This window comes from Spinacia oleracea, chromosome 1 (assembly GCF_020520425.1).
Source record: "Spinacia oleracea cultivar Varoflay chromosome 1, BTI_SOV_V1, whole genome shotgun sequence".
NCBI lineage: Eukaryota > Viridiplantae > Streptophyta > Magnoliopsida > Caryophyllales > Amaranthaceae > Spinacia > Spinacia oleracea.
The window spans coordinates 72,243,165-72,259,377 of NC_079487.1; the positions used below are offsets into that span (position 1 = coordinate 72,243,165).

A 16,213-nucleotide genomic window follows, 5' to 3' on the forward strand; every position below is an offset into this window, starting at 1 on the left:
TGATTTCTTGCCAAGTGGATTTTATACTTCTGAATCTTTGAACTAGCCAAACAGATTCAACTTATATGACATTTGAGTAAATAAACCTATATTCCATCAAATCCATGTGAAATAATAAAGTCATAAAACCTTTCTTTAGCTTTGAACTCTATCGTCTAGGCGTTCTAACAATAGTTCATATTCTTTGTTACTTTCAACAAGTAAGACTAATTGTCTTAAATTGATTTAGAAATCAATAAACTTTCAAAAGTCCATCAAAATAGAGCTTTTGAATGTTAACTTATTGATATGGTCTAAGCAAAAATGCCAAAGATTAGTGGAACTCAAATCAAGGGGTTGATTTGAACCTAGTAAAGTTCTTTAAAGAGTTGTTTGTTTTAATCAAGCATATTGACTCATCCCGTAAATGACCATTTCATTCAAATAAACAAACAAACAAGCATTGTTTTTGTTCTTCTGAATGTGAGTCTTTCTGTGTTTGAAGCAGAAATTTAGGTATGCTGATTATGGAACAAAATAGCCATTTAGTTCCAGCCTTGAAAGGACTTAAAACAAACTAGATGACCCTACAACTAATGTAGCATTGCCATGCTTCATTTCCCACTTGTAGGTCATTAGTGTAGCCTAGCTTCCATTGTTTGAGTTATTACCGAAGTAAGAACCTCAAGCGGTATATGATACCAAGGAAGTTTGATTGCTAGGTCACTTTTCTTTAAACATTAACTTTTAGGTAGAAACGGAATTGTAAATTCCTTTCATTTGTTCCTTTGTTTTCCTATTTCTTGTACCCTTTCTTATAGTCTTAAGAATTGAATTCTTTAGTGTTGACTTTTATACTTTGTTAGACATGTCCGATGTCATTCCAACAGAGTTCTTACCATTTTATTTATGTTGAATATTCTGTTTCAACTAGATGATCTTACCAGAAGCTTCTAAAGTTCTCTAAGCATCAACCTATTCGAATGTCTAGGGACTAGACTCATTCGAGAATTAAATGGACAAAGATATTAGGTTGTTAACCATTGGTAAAGCTGAGCGTATTAAACTCAATGATTTATGATCTCAAAACTACAGTGTATTTTGAATTCACAAGCACCAATTGGTTTGCCATTCGACTTTGATGTTCGAAAACAGCCATAAAAGTCGCTATAAGAAACGTACATTTTAAATTGCTCACTTTCTCTCATTTCCGTGAATCGTTCTTGGATTCACTACCAATCGAGGAAATTTACTGTTACCTTTCTAAAAGGATTTATTGCAGTGCAAGATATTTAATTATAAACAATAATTAAAACATACATTGAAGCATGCAAAGTCTAAACATTTATCATGAATAATAACTTGAAAATGAAAGCAATCATGCAATTTAAACAAGTCATTAGCATTTTATTCGAATTATGTGTTCCGGCAGGTGTGAATAAAATGATTCCAAGATCCTAAAATCATTGAAGAACTAAGCACAGTTTGTCGACTTAGTCCTAAAACATCTTAGGTAAGCAAAAGCCTTTTGCTAATAGTCTAGAAACTATTCTTGGTTGATAGGTACGTCTAAGAACTTATTAGGTAAACCTATCGATTTTGCCACGACATAAAAGGACTCCTTACTTATATCGTTGAGTTTCACCAAAACTAACATGTACTCACAATTATTTGTGTACCTTGCCCCTTTAGGACCAATAAGTAACACCTCGCTGAGCGAAAACTATTACTAGATTGATGTAAAGGATATCCAAGCAAGTGTATATTTTGGCATGGCACCTTATAACTCAATTTTTAAGTTTGGAATTAAGGCTCTTACTATGTTGGTTAGATTTTAAGTGAACTAAAATCCTTAATCATGCAACATAATCAAGCCGTAATCTCATGCATTTTAAGACATATTTAAAGCAATAAATAACTTAAAACATGCATAAGATAAATGTGATCTAGTATGGCCCGACTTCATCTTGAAGCTTTAACTTCAAAGTCCGTCTTGAAAATCTCCGTGGGAGGCACCATTTTCTTCAAATAGGATAAGCTATAATTAAAACTAATTACAACTATTTGATGGTACGCAGACCATATTTGAATTGAAAAAACAACTTTGGTACTTTAGACCAATTACATTCAAATTAATGGTACGCAGACCATATTTTCTATCCTATTTGGGCCATACTAGTCACTTCATAACCTGCAAAACAGTACATATACAATATATACCATTCACCCATTCATTATCATGAATGGCCCACATAGCTGGTTAGTAAAACACATTATGCATCACGTAAATATTTGCAGCAATTAATCAAGGGCACCAATAATCTACCAATTATTCAGTCCTTATTAATTCTAATCAAGTTGTTTTAACCTTAAGGATTTGTAGACCTAATCAAGAGTCTATGACTAAAACGGCTCCCACTTAAACCAATAAATTCATATGCTTTACTAATTTTAAACATAAAAATGTATTTCTAGTCTAACCGGAAACATACAAATTTAATTAAAATTTAAAGCTCATATAAATTTATAATTGAATCCAAAAAGTTTAATTTAATTACAGTCGTATTTAAATTAATTCATGATTTTAATTTTAGTAAAATAATTAGAATAAATAAAATTTATTATAATTACAATATTCAAAATTAAAATCCAAGAAAATAATTAAAATTATTAATTTTAAAATTAATTAAATTTACGTAAACTGAAAATTTCAAATTAAAATTTCAAAACGATCTAATCGTAACGCAACAACCCTACGCAACTTACGCCCATGGGCCACACGCACACAACCATCGCTGGCCATGTGCGCGCAGCCCATGCGCTGCGTCGCATCGCTGCTGCTGCTTTCCTTCGCAAGGCCTCATGCGAGCTGGTGCTCACTGCGCGCGCGCCAGCGCTCGATGCACGCGAGCCATCGCTCGCTGCGCTCGCTCGCCAGCGCTCGCTGTGCGCGCTCGCCAGCGCTCGCTGCATGCGAGCCAACGCTCGCTGTGCGCGCTCGCCAGCGCTCGCTGCGCGCGCTTGCCAGCGCTCGATGCTGCGAGCCATCGTTCGCTATGCGAGGCATCGACGCTGGGCGGAGCACTCGTGGCACGCGAGCTTGCGCTCGCTGCGCGCGAGGCTCCGCACGCTTTGCGCGAAGCAGCGACGTTGGGCGCAGCACTCGTGGCACGCGAGCTTGCGCTCGCTGCGCGCGAGGCTGCGCGCGCTTGCGCGAGGCTGCGCGCGCTTGTGCGAGGCAGTGCGCGTTGTGGCGCAGCTCGCTTGCTGCCCACACGCGACTGCCGTGCCTTGCCTTCGCCCATGCCCATTCGTCCATTGCTCATAGCCCACGACACAAGGCAGGGCTGCTGCTTTGTGTTCGTGCACCATGGCCTTGCTCATTGCATTCGTGCCGCATGGGCGACGAGCTCCCTTGCTCGTCGTCACATGCCCGCACTATACAACACCCCTTAAGGGTAACACGTATCGTCCATTGCTTTGTGCGTGCAAGTTATATGAACGAATCGCATAAAATTTTAAAAATTTATATTTAAAATTAATGACAAATTAGTAAATAATATTAATTTCATAATTTTAGGGCGAAAAATCGAAAATTTATTATTCAATTGATTTCCGATTAACATGGATTTAAGTCTAGGTCATAAAAATTTAAAATTTATCATAAATTTACAATTTTTATTGTGGTTTTTAATCATAGGTATCTAATTAAATTATAATTAATTATGAAAATCAAATTAATTCTAAATTATTCTAATTTTCAACAAATTAATCATAATTACAAATTAGATTGCATAATTAACAAGGCTAGGCATTCAAACTTGTTAAACATATACAGTAGGTCAATCAAAAATTCAAGATTTATCAACAAGAATCGCAAATATTTAATTTAACATCTTAAATTTACGAAATTTTGCATTCGAAAAACTAAAACCTCCGAAAAGTCATAGTTAGGCTTCGAATTTGAGAATTCTGGGTTCGGCAGAAAAATATTACTTTTGTCAAAATTTTAGAATGCCTTTTACATGCGGAATTGACACAAAAATCACTCGATTTGGATGAGTAACGAAGAAACTGCCGAAAAACTGCGTACGTATAATTAAATAAACGCAATTTGCAATTAATTAACAATTACGAAAATTAATCACCCCTTTTAATTCTTGCAAATTTGTAATATTTAACCATGTTCATGCAATTTAGATTATGAAAATAATAAGAGGCTCGTGATACCACTGTTAGGTTATGATACATATGACAATTCATAAATCATGCGGAAAAACCATTACGCCAGGAATACATATTATTTACACATAATCATTTAGCATAGTTTAGATGCATACTCTTTGTTGCGTGCCTTCCCTAGCTGCGCCCGAACCGAACAAGAACAAGTCTTTAGGACTCCAAGTGTCGTCCCTCCGTAGATAGTCCACAGCACGTCCGGATCCGCCTTAAGATTGACCAACTAGAATCGCCCTTAAGGTACTATTATTTTCGGCACTTTTAGGCAATTGTGTGACTGATTTTTTTCTCTCAAAAACTCACTTTGAATACTTGAAATCTCGTTGTAAATATGTGACCCTAGGCACTTATTTATAGAGTTTACGGAAAGGAATTATAATCCTATTAGAATACAAATCTATTTAATTACAACCCTACTAGGATTCTAATTAAACAAAGTTTATCTATTAGGATTAGATTTAATCATATTACGAATCCCGGTAGCCTTAGGATTCCGAGTAACACACACGAGTGGCGCACAAGCACCGCACGCCCGCACGCAGGCCTTGCGGCCCACGCCGAGCGCACAGCGCAAGGCCCACTGCCGCAGCCTTGCCCGCGCGCGCGCCCAAGCTACGGCTGGGCCTGGCTTTAGCGCTGGGCCTGGTCGTATGCTTGGCGTGTGGTTGTTGCGCTTGGCTTGCTGGGCGATGGCCCGGCTTCGTGCTGGGCCTTCGTCTGGCAGGCCTCGTCCGATGCTAATTCGTACGATACGCTTCCGATTAAATTCTCGATTCCGGAATTCATTTCCGATACGAACAATATTTAATATTTCCGATTCCGGAATTAATTTCCGTTTCGAACAAATATTTAATATTTCCGTTTCCGGAATTATTTTCCGATTCCGATAATATTTCCGATTCTGACAATATTTCCGTTTCCGGCAATATTTCCGATTCCGGCAATATTTCCATTTCCGATAATATTTTCCGATACGTACCATGTTTCCGTTTCCGGCAACATCTACGACTTGGATAATATTTATATTTCCGATACGATCCATATTTCCGTTTCCGGCAATATCATTGTTTCCGGAGTATTCATTTCTTGCCTGTGACGATCTCAGCTCCCACTGAAACCAAGATCCGTCGATTCCGAATATCCATAGTTGGAGTATTTAATGCCATTAAATACTTGATCCGTTTACGTACTATTTGTGTGACCCTACGGGTTCAGTCAAGAGTAAGCTGTGGATTAATATCATTAATTCCACTTGAACTGAAGCGGCCTCTAGCTAGGCATTCAGCTCACTTGATCTCACTGAATTATTAACTTGTTAATTAATACTGAACCGCATTTATTAGACTTAACATTGAATGCATACTTGGACCAAGGGCATTATTTCCTTCAACCTCTTCTTTCTATGCATGGAAGTATTTATAATCATGTTAACTAATAATAGTACAGACCTCGGAGAAAGGTTATAGGAATCCTCTTAGCCCCCCACACTCCAAAAGTTCCATGTCTACTTTTTGCAGATGATAGCTTAGTATTCGTTAAAGTTACATCCTCTGCTTTAACATACTCAAAACAATTATCAACGAATTTTGCACACTCTTAGGGCAATTAGTCAATTTTCATAAATTTATAATTGTTTTTTCCAAAAAGATTCAAAATCATAGAAGAGATAGTATAGATAGCACCTTTCTATGTCTGTAGGTAGATATCTGGGTGCATACTTCTCTTCATATAAATCCACAAAAGCAGATTACAATAATATAATGCTTAAGAATGAAACTAGAATTAACTCATGGCATGCAAATTACCTCTCCAAAGCAAGAAGAACTATCCTCATCCAAATCTCGTGGCTTTACCAGCATATGTATGTTCTTTCTTCCTCCTCCTGCAAAAAAACCGGTATTCAACTTGATGCGGTTCATAGAAATAAATTTTGGAAACAAACTGCAAATTCTTCTTCCCCACCTCTTATTGCTTGGAATAATGTTTGTCAGCCTAAAAATCAATGGGGGTTGGGCCTGCATAGAACCAGGGCTCTAAACCATGATTTTCTTGCTAAACTAGGTTTGAAAATCCTTCAAAACGATAATAGCCTTTGGGTGTCTATTATCAAAAAGAAATATCTCCATAACACTTCTTTCTTCTTTATAAGCCCAAGAAAAAAGACTCGCCAATTTGGCATAATATTCTAAATCAAAGAGAAATCCTAAGGAAAGGGATTTGTTGGAAAATTGACAACGGTAAGTGTATTAATTTCTGGCTTGACAATTGGGTCATTCAGGATGATCTCATGAATTATTGTAATCGTACCATAGAAAATTAGAAACCATTGATTGCAATCTACTGCTCTCAAATTTCATTCTCCCTTTTGGTGAATGGAATTTTCCTAAACTATCAACCATCTTACCTACAAATATGGCTCTAAAAGTTCAAGGTCTTCCAATTCCTTTAAATGATATGGAGGACACCCTAATATGGGGTGCTACTTCTTCAGGAAATTTCTCAGTCAAATCATCAACTTGGATTGCCCATGATATCCAAGAAAACTCTCAAAAATGAAATTCATTGGATTTGAAAACTTGATAGTCGTCCAAAGTTTGCAATCTTTTTGTGGTAAATATGTCACAAATGTATACCGGTTAGAGATATTCTTCACCAGAGAAATGTTCTCCCTTTTGATGTTTGCCAAATTTGTGCTATTTACATAGAAAAAAATTATTAAACTTGATTTAAAAAATATTTATTAGCTTGATTTCGTTTTAAATAATTACGAATAATCGAATTCCGTTATTTTAACCGTTTTTACGATTTATTTTAAACGATAAATTTATAAATGATTTTTTTTTTCATTTTTCTAAAGATTTATTTTATTTAAGCATTTCTATTTTTAGTAGTTCCCAAAAATAGCCACAGAATTTCTGAATTTTAGTCCAACCATGTGAAATTACGAAAATGCCCTTGAAAGAGAAAAATTCCATTTTTCTTTTTCTCCTTGCTCTCCACGTACAAAGTAAGAAGAAAGCAATTTCTTTCTTTCCTCTCTTTCCCTCAATTCAGTCCATATTCACTCCTTGTACCTCAAGGCATTCTCCTTCTTCTTCTTCACTCTACCTATTTACAAAATCAGCAAATTCTAAATTGAAATCCAACAAAAACAAAATTAAAAAATCACTCCTCTTGTTTTCCTCTTCTCTGATTCGAACCACCACCACCACAACCACCGTGACCACCACCGACTACCACCACTACCACCTACTTCCAACACCACCCGGCCACCCAGCACCACCACCACGCCCCACCGTACCTCCCTGCTCCCTCTTCTCCTCCTTCGCGACACCCTGCATCTCCCCTGCTTATGCATTCAGGTATATACTTATCCTTTATGGTTTTGGGCATAGTAATAAAATGAGTTTTCTTTTTGTTTGTAATCGTTAATTTATTCCTTTTTCTATGTATCAATCATGTATCTCGCAAGAGAGGAAATGATTGGGAGATAATCACTTAATATGCTCCCTTCTATCTTTATAATTTGATTGTCCATGTTATTTCTTCAGTGGCTAGTCATTGTCTACTTGGTAAAGTTGATACCAGTGATCCTCATTGAATTGTGTCGTTGTCGCATCATGTACCGAATAATCAGGTATAGTTTAAGGACTTTTTTTTCAAAAAATCATTATAACTCTAGTATAGCAATGTGTAAAAATCTGTAATATGCAGTCATGTTGATGTTATGAAAGGTCGTGTCAACATTAAAAATAAGGTTTGGGACTTGCTCAGTAAAATATTTTTCCTAATGCCTTCCTTGAAATTTCAGATTGGTCACAGTAGAAAAAATACATATAAATAGTTTTGATCATCTGTAATTACTTTAATCTTCAGTCCACAAACTTCTATAAGCATCCGACACTGATAAAGCAGGGAGGCACCGACACGATAGAAATTTTTCCTAGAGGGAAAATCAAAACACACGATTCCACGGTAGTTTTCTCACTCTTATAAATATTGATGACAACTAAGTACTTGTTATATTAATTAGGAGAAGCATAAGTTATATTTTTCTCTCCTATTTCTGAACTATTGGGCATGTTACTGGATTGACATAGAAATTAACTTGAGTTTATATATTTGGTTCAAACTAGTTGGCTATTTGGAATGTATTTACCTGCCTAATTCTTAGGCTACTTTAATTCCAGTAAGACATACAATGTAGTTTAGTTTTGTTCACATTGTTAGTGTAGGGTCACCAATTTTACTAGTGCTCTCGCCAAGTACTCTTAACTGTAAAGTCCTAAATAAATTTGGTTAGTATTTTCTTGACTGCGTTTAGATATAATGTTATTGAAAACCAGGCTCCATGTGACTAACGCTAGCTTTTGATGAAATAAACTGTTTTCAATTCAGTGGATGATGACGATACCATTATCCTTATTAGGCGGTTGGAGCAACTCCGTGCAGAAGTCCCTATTGCTAAGAACATTTCCAAAATCCAATAGCCAAAATCCAATACCCGAGGCCGTTCCCATTCCGGAACTCGGTACAAAATACAAATTCCAAAAATCAATTTCAAAATCCAAGTACAATCTCACCCAATGGACTATCCCATTGGTTTTACAATGCCTTTTCCAGTCGAAATGACACTAAGCAATCCGAATTCGGGCGCCGACCCACAAAATCGAGCAAGCTGGGCCTCGTCTCGTAAAACCGAATTCAAAAACCCAAAACGGCTTGTTTTTAGACGCAAACTAAGCCTTAATCATCAAGCAAACACTACGTGCCAACTTCGTACAATTCGTACGAAGGTACACCATTACAAGCCAAAACAAGGATGACATCTTTCGTCCTTGTTTAGTAGCTTCTGCGCCACGTCAGCAGCGCCTGGCGCTGGCAGCTGCGCTGGACGCTGGACGCTGGCGTGAGCTGGCGTTTAGCAGCAGCTTCTCCTATTTAAACTGTAATACCTCGTATTTTTCTATACTTATAAATATATTTTATTATATTTATAAAACATTTCGTGTATTTTTATAAATTAATTTCATTTGGCTTTTATTTAGGCTTTCTCTCTCATGGCGATTTAGGGTGTACGTTATGGTGTTTTGCTAACCTACGCCACTCTCACCATGGCCAGAAAGAAGAAGACTCAGCAACCTATTTCTAGTGGAAACAATGGAGGATCAGCTACTCAACCCACCACACAAACAACTCGACCAATGAATCAAAATCAAAAGAGAAATATGGAACCCAGTTGCACCGGCGATGAACTACCAGAAGCAACGTTTACTCCGGTTCCCCCTCACCCGAGTGCTGGACCGCCGTCGCCGGAACTAATGGCTGTCATTGCGTACACCTGAACATGGGATGAGTACGACAACGCCAATGGTGGTGGCTACTGAAACAGAGCCACCTCTGGTACACCCCCCTGGTGTTGAGGAGCTTCAGGCAGGTAACTCTTGGGCTAATGTTGTTAGGGGACCTCAACTCACTGCTAAAGGTACCTCTCTATCCTTTATTGCTCCTTCTGTGAATGATGGTAAAGCCATAGCACAATTGGATAAAACTGAGGTTGATAAACTGTCTAGTGATTGGGAAAATGCTGTTGTGATTTATGTTGTGGGTGATCTTCCCTCAATTGGTGCTGGTTTAAGATTCATAGATAGAGAATGGAAAATAGCTAAGAAACCTAATGTGTTCCTTCATGATGAAGGTTACTTCATTGCTAAGCTTCATTCCAAAGATGATAGAAACTCTGTGTTAGCTGCTGGACCTCACTCCTTCAATGGACGTCCTATGATTGTTAAACCATGGGTGTCTAATTTCAATTTCCACAAAGAAATTCTTCGTATTGTACCACTGTGGGTTAAGCTTCCAAACCTACCTCTGAACTGCTGGGGTGCTAATTCACTCAGTAGGATAGGAAGTCTGTTGGGTGTTCCTATTTGTGCTGATGAATGTACCTCTAGACAGCTGCGAATTTCTTTTTCTCGTATTCTTATTGAGATTGATGTGACAAAGGAAATCCCACATAGTGTCATGATTCAAGACCCTAGTGGAGAGGTGGTGAAGCAGGAAGTGGTGTTTGATTGGCTACCCCCATTCTGTAAGAAATGTAAGGTTGTGGGCCATGACTGCTCTCAATCCAAGGCACCAACAGCTAGATACCACCCTGCTCCAGTCAAACCCACTAAGCAGTGGGTTCCTAAGAAAACTCAACCTGTAGTTGTTCAGAAAGTCCAACCAGTCCCTGATGTAACTGCTGTTTCTGAAGATGGGGGAGGGGATGGATGGAGAGTTGTCACTAGAAGGAAAGTTCACAGACCTCTCATGACTACTATGGCAAGTGCTTCTCAACAGCATACTGGGCTAGCACAGGTCAACTCTCAAGAGATGAATGGTAGTGGGTGTGATGATGCAGTAGAGGGAGAAGAGGACCCTCCTAACATTGTTCCATGATTGTTTGTAGCTGGAACATGAGGGGCCTTAATGATCCTTCTAAAGTAGGGGAGGTGAAGAACTTTTTGAATAAAAACAAAGTGAGTTTTGTTGCTTTGTTAGAGACTAGAGTAAAACAGCACAATAGTAGTAGAATTTTGAAGAAATTTGGTGCAAACTGGTCTTGGGTTGACAATTATGTTTGTTCACCTAGGGGTAGAATCTGGATTGGATGGTTGCATAATGATATCAGTTTGCAGGTGATTGATAGGGTGGAATATGGCATTCATTGCTTAGTTAACTCTAAGAATGGTAAACTTATTGCTCACATAACTGTGGTGTATGGTCTACACACAGTGGAAGATAGAGTGCCCATGTGGAGGTATTTGGAGGGTTTGGCTAACGCTATGACTGGTCCTTGGTGTGTTATAGGTGACTTCAATGCAGTTTTGAATAGTGCAGACAGATCTAATGGAAACCCTGTAACAATTAGAGAGACCAAAGATTTTGAGCAACTCTTGGATACTACTGATTTGGTTGAGGTCAAGTCTAGTGGCTGCTTTTATTCATGGAGCAATAAAGGGGAAGGGGAGAGGAGAATTGAATCCAGAATTGATTGGTGCTTAGGAAATTCTGGCTGGCACTCCTTTTACACTGATGCTTGGGTGGAATACATGGTTCCAGGACTTTCAGATCACTCTCCTCTGATCCTTAGAAGTGAAGTGGATACCAGACAAGGGAGTAGACCATTTAAATTTTTCAATTATATGGATGATCACACTGATTTTGTTAAAGCTGTTAATGAAGGTTGGGATTGCTCAATCCAGGGCTGTGCTATGTATAGATTGTGGACCAAGCTAAAACATGTTAAAGCTGGTTTGAAGAAACTGCATGCCAAAGATTTTGCAAAGCTAGATTCCAGAATAGAACAGTTGAGACAAGACTTGGATGATACTCAACTTGCTCTAGTGGATAACAGTACTGATATCAATCTGCAGAGAAAGAGAAGGATCTGTTGGGGTCTTTGAAGAAATTCTTAGGCATCCAAGAGAGTGCTTATAAACAGAAAGCTAGAATCCAGTGGTTAAAGCTGGGGGATGCAAACAACAAGTTCTTTTTCTCAGCAATGAAAGAGAGATATAAAAGAAATAGCATTAATATGCTGTTTGACAATAATGGTAATAGGCTGACTACTGTGGATGAAATCACTAAGGAAATCACACATTTCTACACTGCTTTAGTAGGCTCTGCTGCTCCTACTCTTCAGGGTATTGATGTTACAATTGTTAGAAATGGGAATATTTTGTCAAATGAGCATGCTGAAGCTTTAATTGCTCCTGTTTCCACACAGGAAATTGATGATGCTCTCAAGGGAATTGATAGCTCTAAAGCTCCTGGCATTGATGGACTAAATAGCTGTTTCTTCAAAAAAGCTTGGCCTGTGATTAAGCAGGATGTTTATCAAGCAGTCCTGGAATTCTTTGCCTCTGGAAAGTTACTAAAACAAGTTAACAACACAGTTGTTACTCTGGTGCCAAAAGTTCAAAATGCTTCAAAAATCTCTTAGTTTAGACCTATTGCCTGTTGTTCAGTAGTTTACAAGATTATTGCCAAAATTCTCACAGCTAGGATGCAACCAGTAATGGAAACAATCATCAGCAATTCTCAAACTGGTTTCATCCCTGGCAGATCTATAGCAGATAACATCCTCCTTGCTTCAGAGCTGATCAAAGGCTATAACAGGAAATACATTTCTCCTAGATGTATGATTAAGATTGATCTAAGGAAAGCTTATGATTCCTTAGAATGGCCTTTCCTCAAAATTATGCTGCAAGAACTTGGGTTTCCTAGTCAGTTTGTCAAGTGGATCATGGCTTGCTTGTACACAGTGTCTTACTCAATTCTGCTGAATGGTTATCCTACTACTCCCATCCCTGAAAAGAAGGGTTTGAGACAGGGTGACCCTATGTCACCTTTCTTATTTGCTATAGGAATGAAGTATTTATCCAGATGTCTCCATGCTGCAACCACTACTGCTGGCTTCAATTTTCACCCCAGATGCAAAAAGCTGAACATCAGTCATATGATGTTTGCAGATGATCTGCTTCTGTTCTCCACAGCTGATCACCATTCAGTGCAAACTATCTTTGATGCTTTCTCAAAGTTCTCTTTTGCTCCTGGACTTGCTGCTAAGTGTCTATATTGCTGGAATTACAGGTTTGGAAGAACAAAGTATTAGGGACTCTTTGGGTATGGTGCAAGGGTCCTTCCCCTTTAAATATTTGGGAGTTCCCCTCATTACCAGGAAACTTAAATATAGTGATTGTAAACCTCTGATTGATAAAACAGTTGTAAGGGTCAGATCTTGGTCAGCAAAGCTTCTTTCTTATGCTGGCAGATTACAACTTGTTAGAGCTGTTCTCACTGGAATGCAACTCTATTGGTGCCAAATTTTTGTCATGCCAAAGAAGGTTATGAGGGAAATTCACAGTGTTTGTAGAACTTTCTTATGGACAGGAGGTGATATTGGTAGCAAAAAAGCCCCTGTTGCATGGGATAACCTTTGCTTGCCTAAAAGTTGTGGGGGTTGGCACCTTAAAGATCTTACATCTGGAACAAAGCAGCTGTCTTGAAACATTGCTGGGCTTTGTCCATGAAACAGGACAGATTGTGGATCAAATGGGTTCACATGTATTATGTGAAGAGTAGGAATTTTTGGACCATGGAGGTGCCTTCTGGTCTCACATGGTCACTAAGGAAGATTTGGAGTGGAAGGGAGGATCTAGTTGCAACTGATTCTTCTCAATATGTGTTCAATGGGAAATATAGCATCAAGAACATGTACAAATCCTTAAAGGGTGAAAGTCAGAAGGTGGAATGGAAAAGACTAATCTGCAACAATCTGCTAGTCCAAAGAGTGTGTTTGTTCTTTGGCTGGCCATTCAGAATAGGCTTCCCACCAAGGATAGACTACTCAGTTGGCATATGGATATTGATGGCACCTGTGTTTTGTGTAACCAAGTAGATGAATCTGTTGATCATCTTTTTTTCAGTTGTGACTGTGCCAGTGCTGTATGGGATACTGTGATTCAGAGAGTTGGACATGGAGAGACAAGAGTGTCATTTACTGAGGAGATTACTAGAGCAACAAATAAATGTAGAAAAGGAAAGATCAAGAACAAAGTGTTCAGTCTAGCTTTCACTGAGACAGTGTATCAGATTTGGCTTCAAAGGAATCAGAGGATCTTCACTAGCAAAGCTGACCCTGCTACTACTGTTGTTAATCAAATTTTGTTTAATGCTGCTTGTAGATGTACTGATGAGATGAGTGAACAATTATTGTAGTTTGTAGGCTTACTGTTTTGGTGTAAGTCTGGTAGAATGGCCTGCTTGTGGTCTAGGTGTTTCTGATGACCTGGTGTAATAACTCATTTTTGGAAATAAATAAATACATTTTATTTGCCAAAAAAAAAATAATTTCATTTAATGAGAATTAAATGCGCTTTTGTTTTTAATTAATTTAAATATTAATTATTCCGAAAACCGGATTTTTATTAAAAATTCAAGGAATTTATTTAATCGGGAATTGTTGGGTCGTATTTCAAAAACGAATTTAATAAACTTAAAGCCCGGTCATTTTGTTTTATTTAAATCCATCAAAGCCTGCAAGGAGTAAACTTAAATGAGCCCGGTAATGAGCCCAACTCAAAATTACCCTAACCTAGCCCACAAGGGAGAGAAAAACTATAAATAGACCCTCTCATTAAACCCTCACAAAAATTTCAGCACTCCCTCTCTCTCCTCACTTTCTCTCTCCTTGCGGCACCCTCTCCTCTCCTCTCGTCCGACCAGCCTTGCGTGCAGCCCAAGGCATTCGTTCCCAGCCCCGTGCGCGCAAGCCCTCACTGCCCCTCTCTCTTGTTGCCTCGCCCTGCAGCGCAGCGCCCTCGCTGCTGCTGTGTGTCGCGTGTGCGTCATCCCACCCAGCAGCCACGCGAGCCTCGTACCCGCTCATCGCTGTGTCGCGCGCCCAGCGCCCTGTCCCTCTCGCCCTTCGTCGCGTGCTCGTGCGCACTGCCTGCTGCAGTGCGTGCGTGTGTTGCTGTTGTGTTACGTTGTTTGTTCGACGCACACACACACAACACAATTAATTGTTGTGTGTGTGTGTGTGTTGTTGAATTGGGATAATCAAATTATGTTTTCAAAAATATTAATTTTCAGTTTTAAATTGATTTAATTATTGTGATTAAGTTTAATTATTGGGTTGTTTAGATTAATTAAAACGGTTATGAACAACGTATTGGGTTAGTAGTATGTTTTAATTAAAGAAATTGGTTATGATGATTGAGTTTATAATTTTCAGATTTTATATGTTTATAAAGTGTTGATTTTTGAAGTCAAAACACGTTTTCGGATTTAAACCAATGTTAGGGTTTTGGTTTCAAATTGATTGAGCAATTGTGTGAGGGGGTCGAAAAAGCACGAGGCTAATGCGTGACCTCATCCCTCGTGGGTGTGACGATTCTTTTTATTCAATCAAGTGTAATTGGATTCCCTGTGAGTATACACCCAATTGACTAGTAATATAGGAGTCGCCATTCAGTTTTTAACGACAATGAGAAAAACTGACAAAACCCGGTTATCGTGACATAAAGGGAGTGCAATTATGTTTGACCACGACGGCCGTAGGTTCCCTTGTGATCCCTGGTGTGGGGATCTCTCAATATACACCCGCAAGGTAGAGATTGAGGGTTCGGGGGACTGTAACTACCGAGAGGAGTACTTCGCTCGTCGATAACTCCAGAGGCAGGATATCCTTACTAGCTCAGCATAAATAATTGAAGGGACATGCGTTAACTATTAAACTAATCTGAGTTGATTTTAGCAATATGCAACATATAATACTAATTCGATCGTGATTATCTAATTTAAATAGCATTAAGGGACCTAGCATGATAATCCGATTTCCCAAAAATATTATATTTGTTAGGCGTGATAGAACAATCAGATTAGGTTAGTTTAACAGTTCATAAAAAGGGCGAGGAAAGCAGTTAAATCATCGAAAAGGGACACATTACGACGCACCCTTGAGAGGTGCGTCACGGTTCTCAGAAAACTAACCACTTTGACTTTGCAATTTCTCCTTTTTATTTAACGAATCTCAATTATGGGACAGGATACGTTCTGTTCGATTTATGGATCGATTGCGACAGAACGCGTGAACAATTTCGCAGCGAGAGGCTTAGGCTAAGGGGTTTAGAGTCAATACTCAGAATATAATTATGTGTTGTTGTGTCCTTTTCACGTCGAATTTAGGGGTCTATTTATAGGGAAGAGTTCGTGGAAAGATAGAATTGCAGAGTTATAATCCACAAAGAATTAGGAAAAAACACGTACCCAGGTATTTTCAGCGCCCAGGCCTGGGCGCCGAAGATTTCGGCGCCCAGAGCCAGGCGTTGAAAATACGGTCTGGGCTGTTTTCTTTAGTCAGATTCGGATTCCTGAAATCCGTAGAGTTTGAGATTAATTCGAGTCTTTTAGCGCGTATCAATTTTGTGTCGGAATGCGTCTG

The 16,213-nt window shown here is 38.7% G+C and overlaps 1 protein-coding gene across 1 annotated transcript; it reads left to right on the top strand.

The window, feature by feature from the left end:
- Window positions 1-10,679: 10,679 nt before the first annotated feature.
- LOC110800548 (uncharacterized) lies at window positions 10,680-11,669 on the top strand. Its single transcript, XM_022005863.1, has one exon. It carries the CDS (start codon window positions 10,680-10,682, stop codon window positions 11,667-11,669), a length of 990 nt encoding a protein of 329 aa, XP_021861555.1.
- Window positions 11,670-16,213: the final 4,544 nt, after the last annotated feature.

Bases quoted from the DNA above. Each gene is read 5' to 3' on its own strand.
- LOC110800548 (XM_022005863.1), top strand. From the start codon at position 10,680: ATGAGGGGCCTTAATGATCCTTCTAAAGTAGGGGAGGTGAAGAACTTT.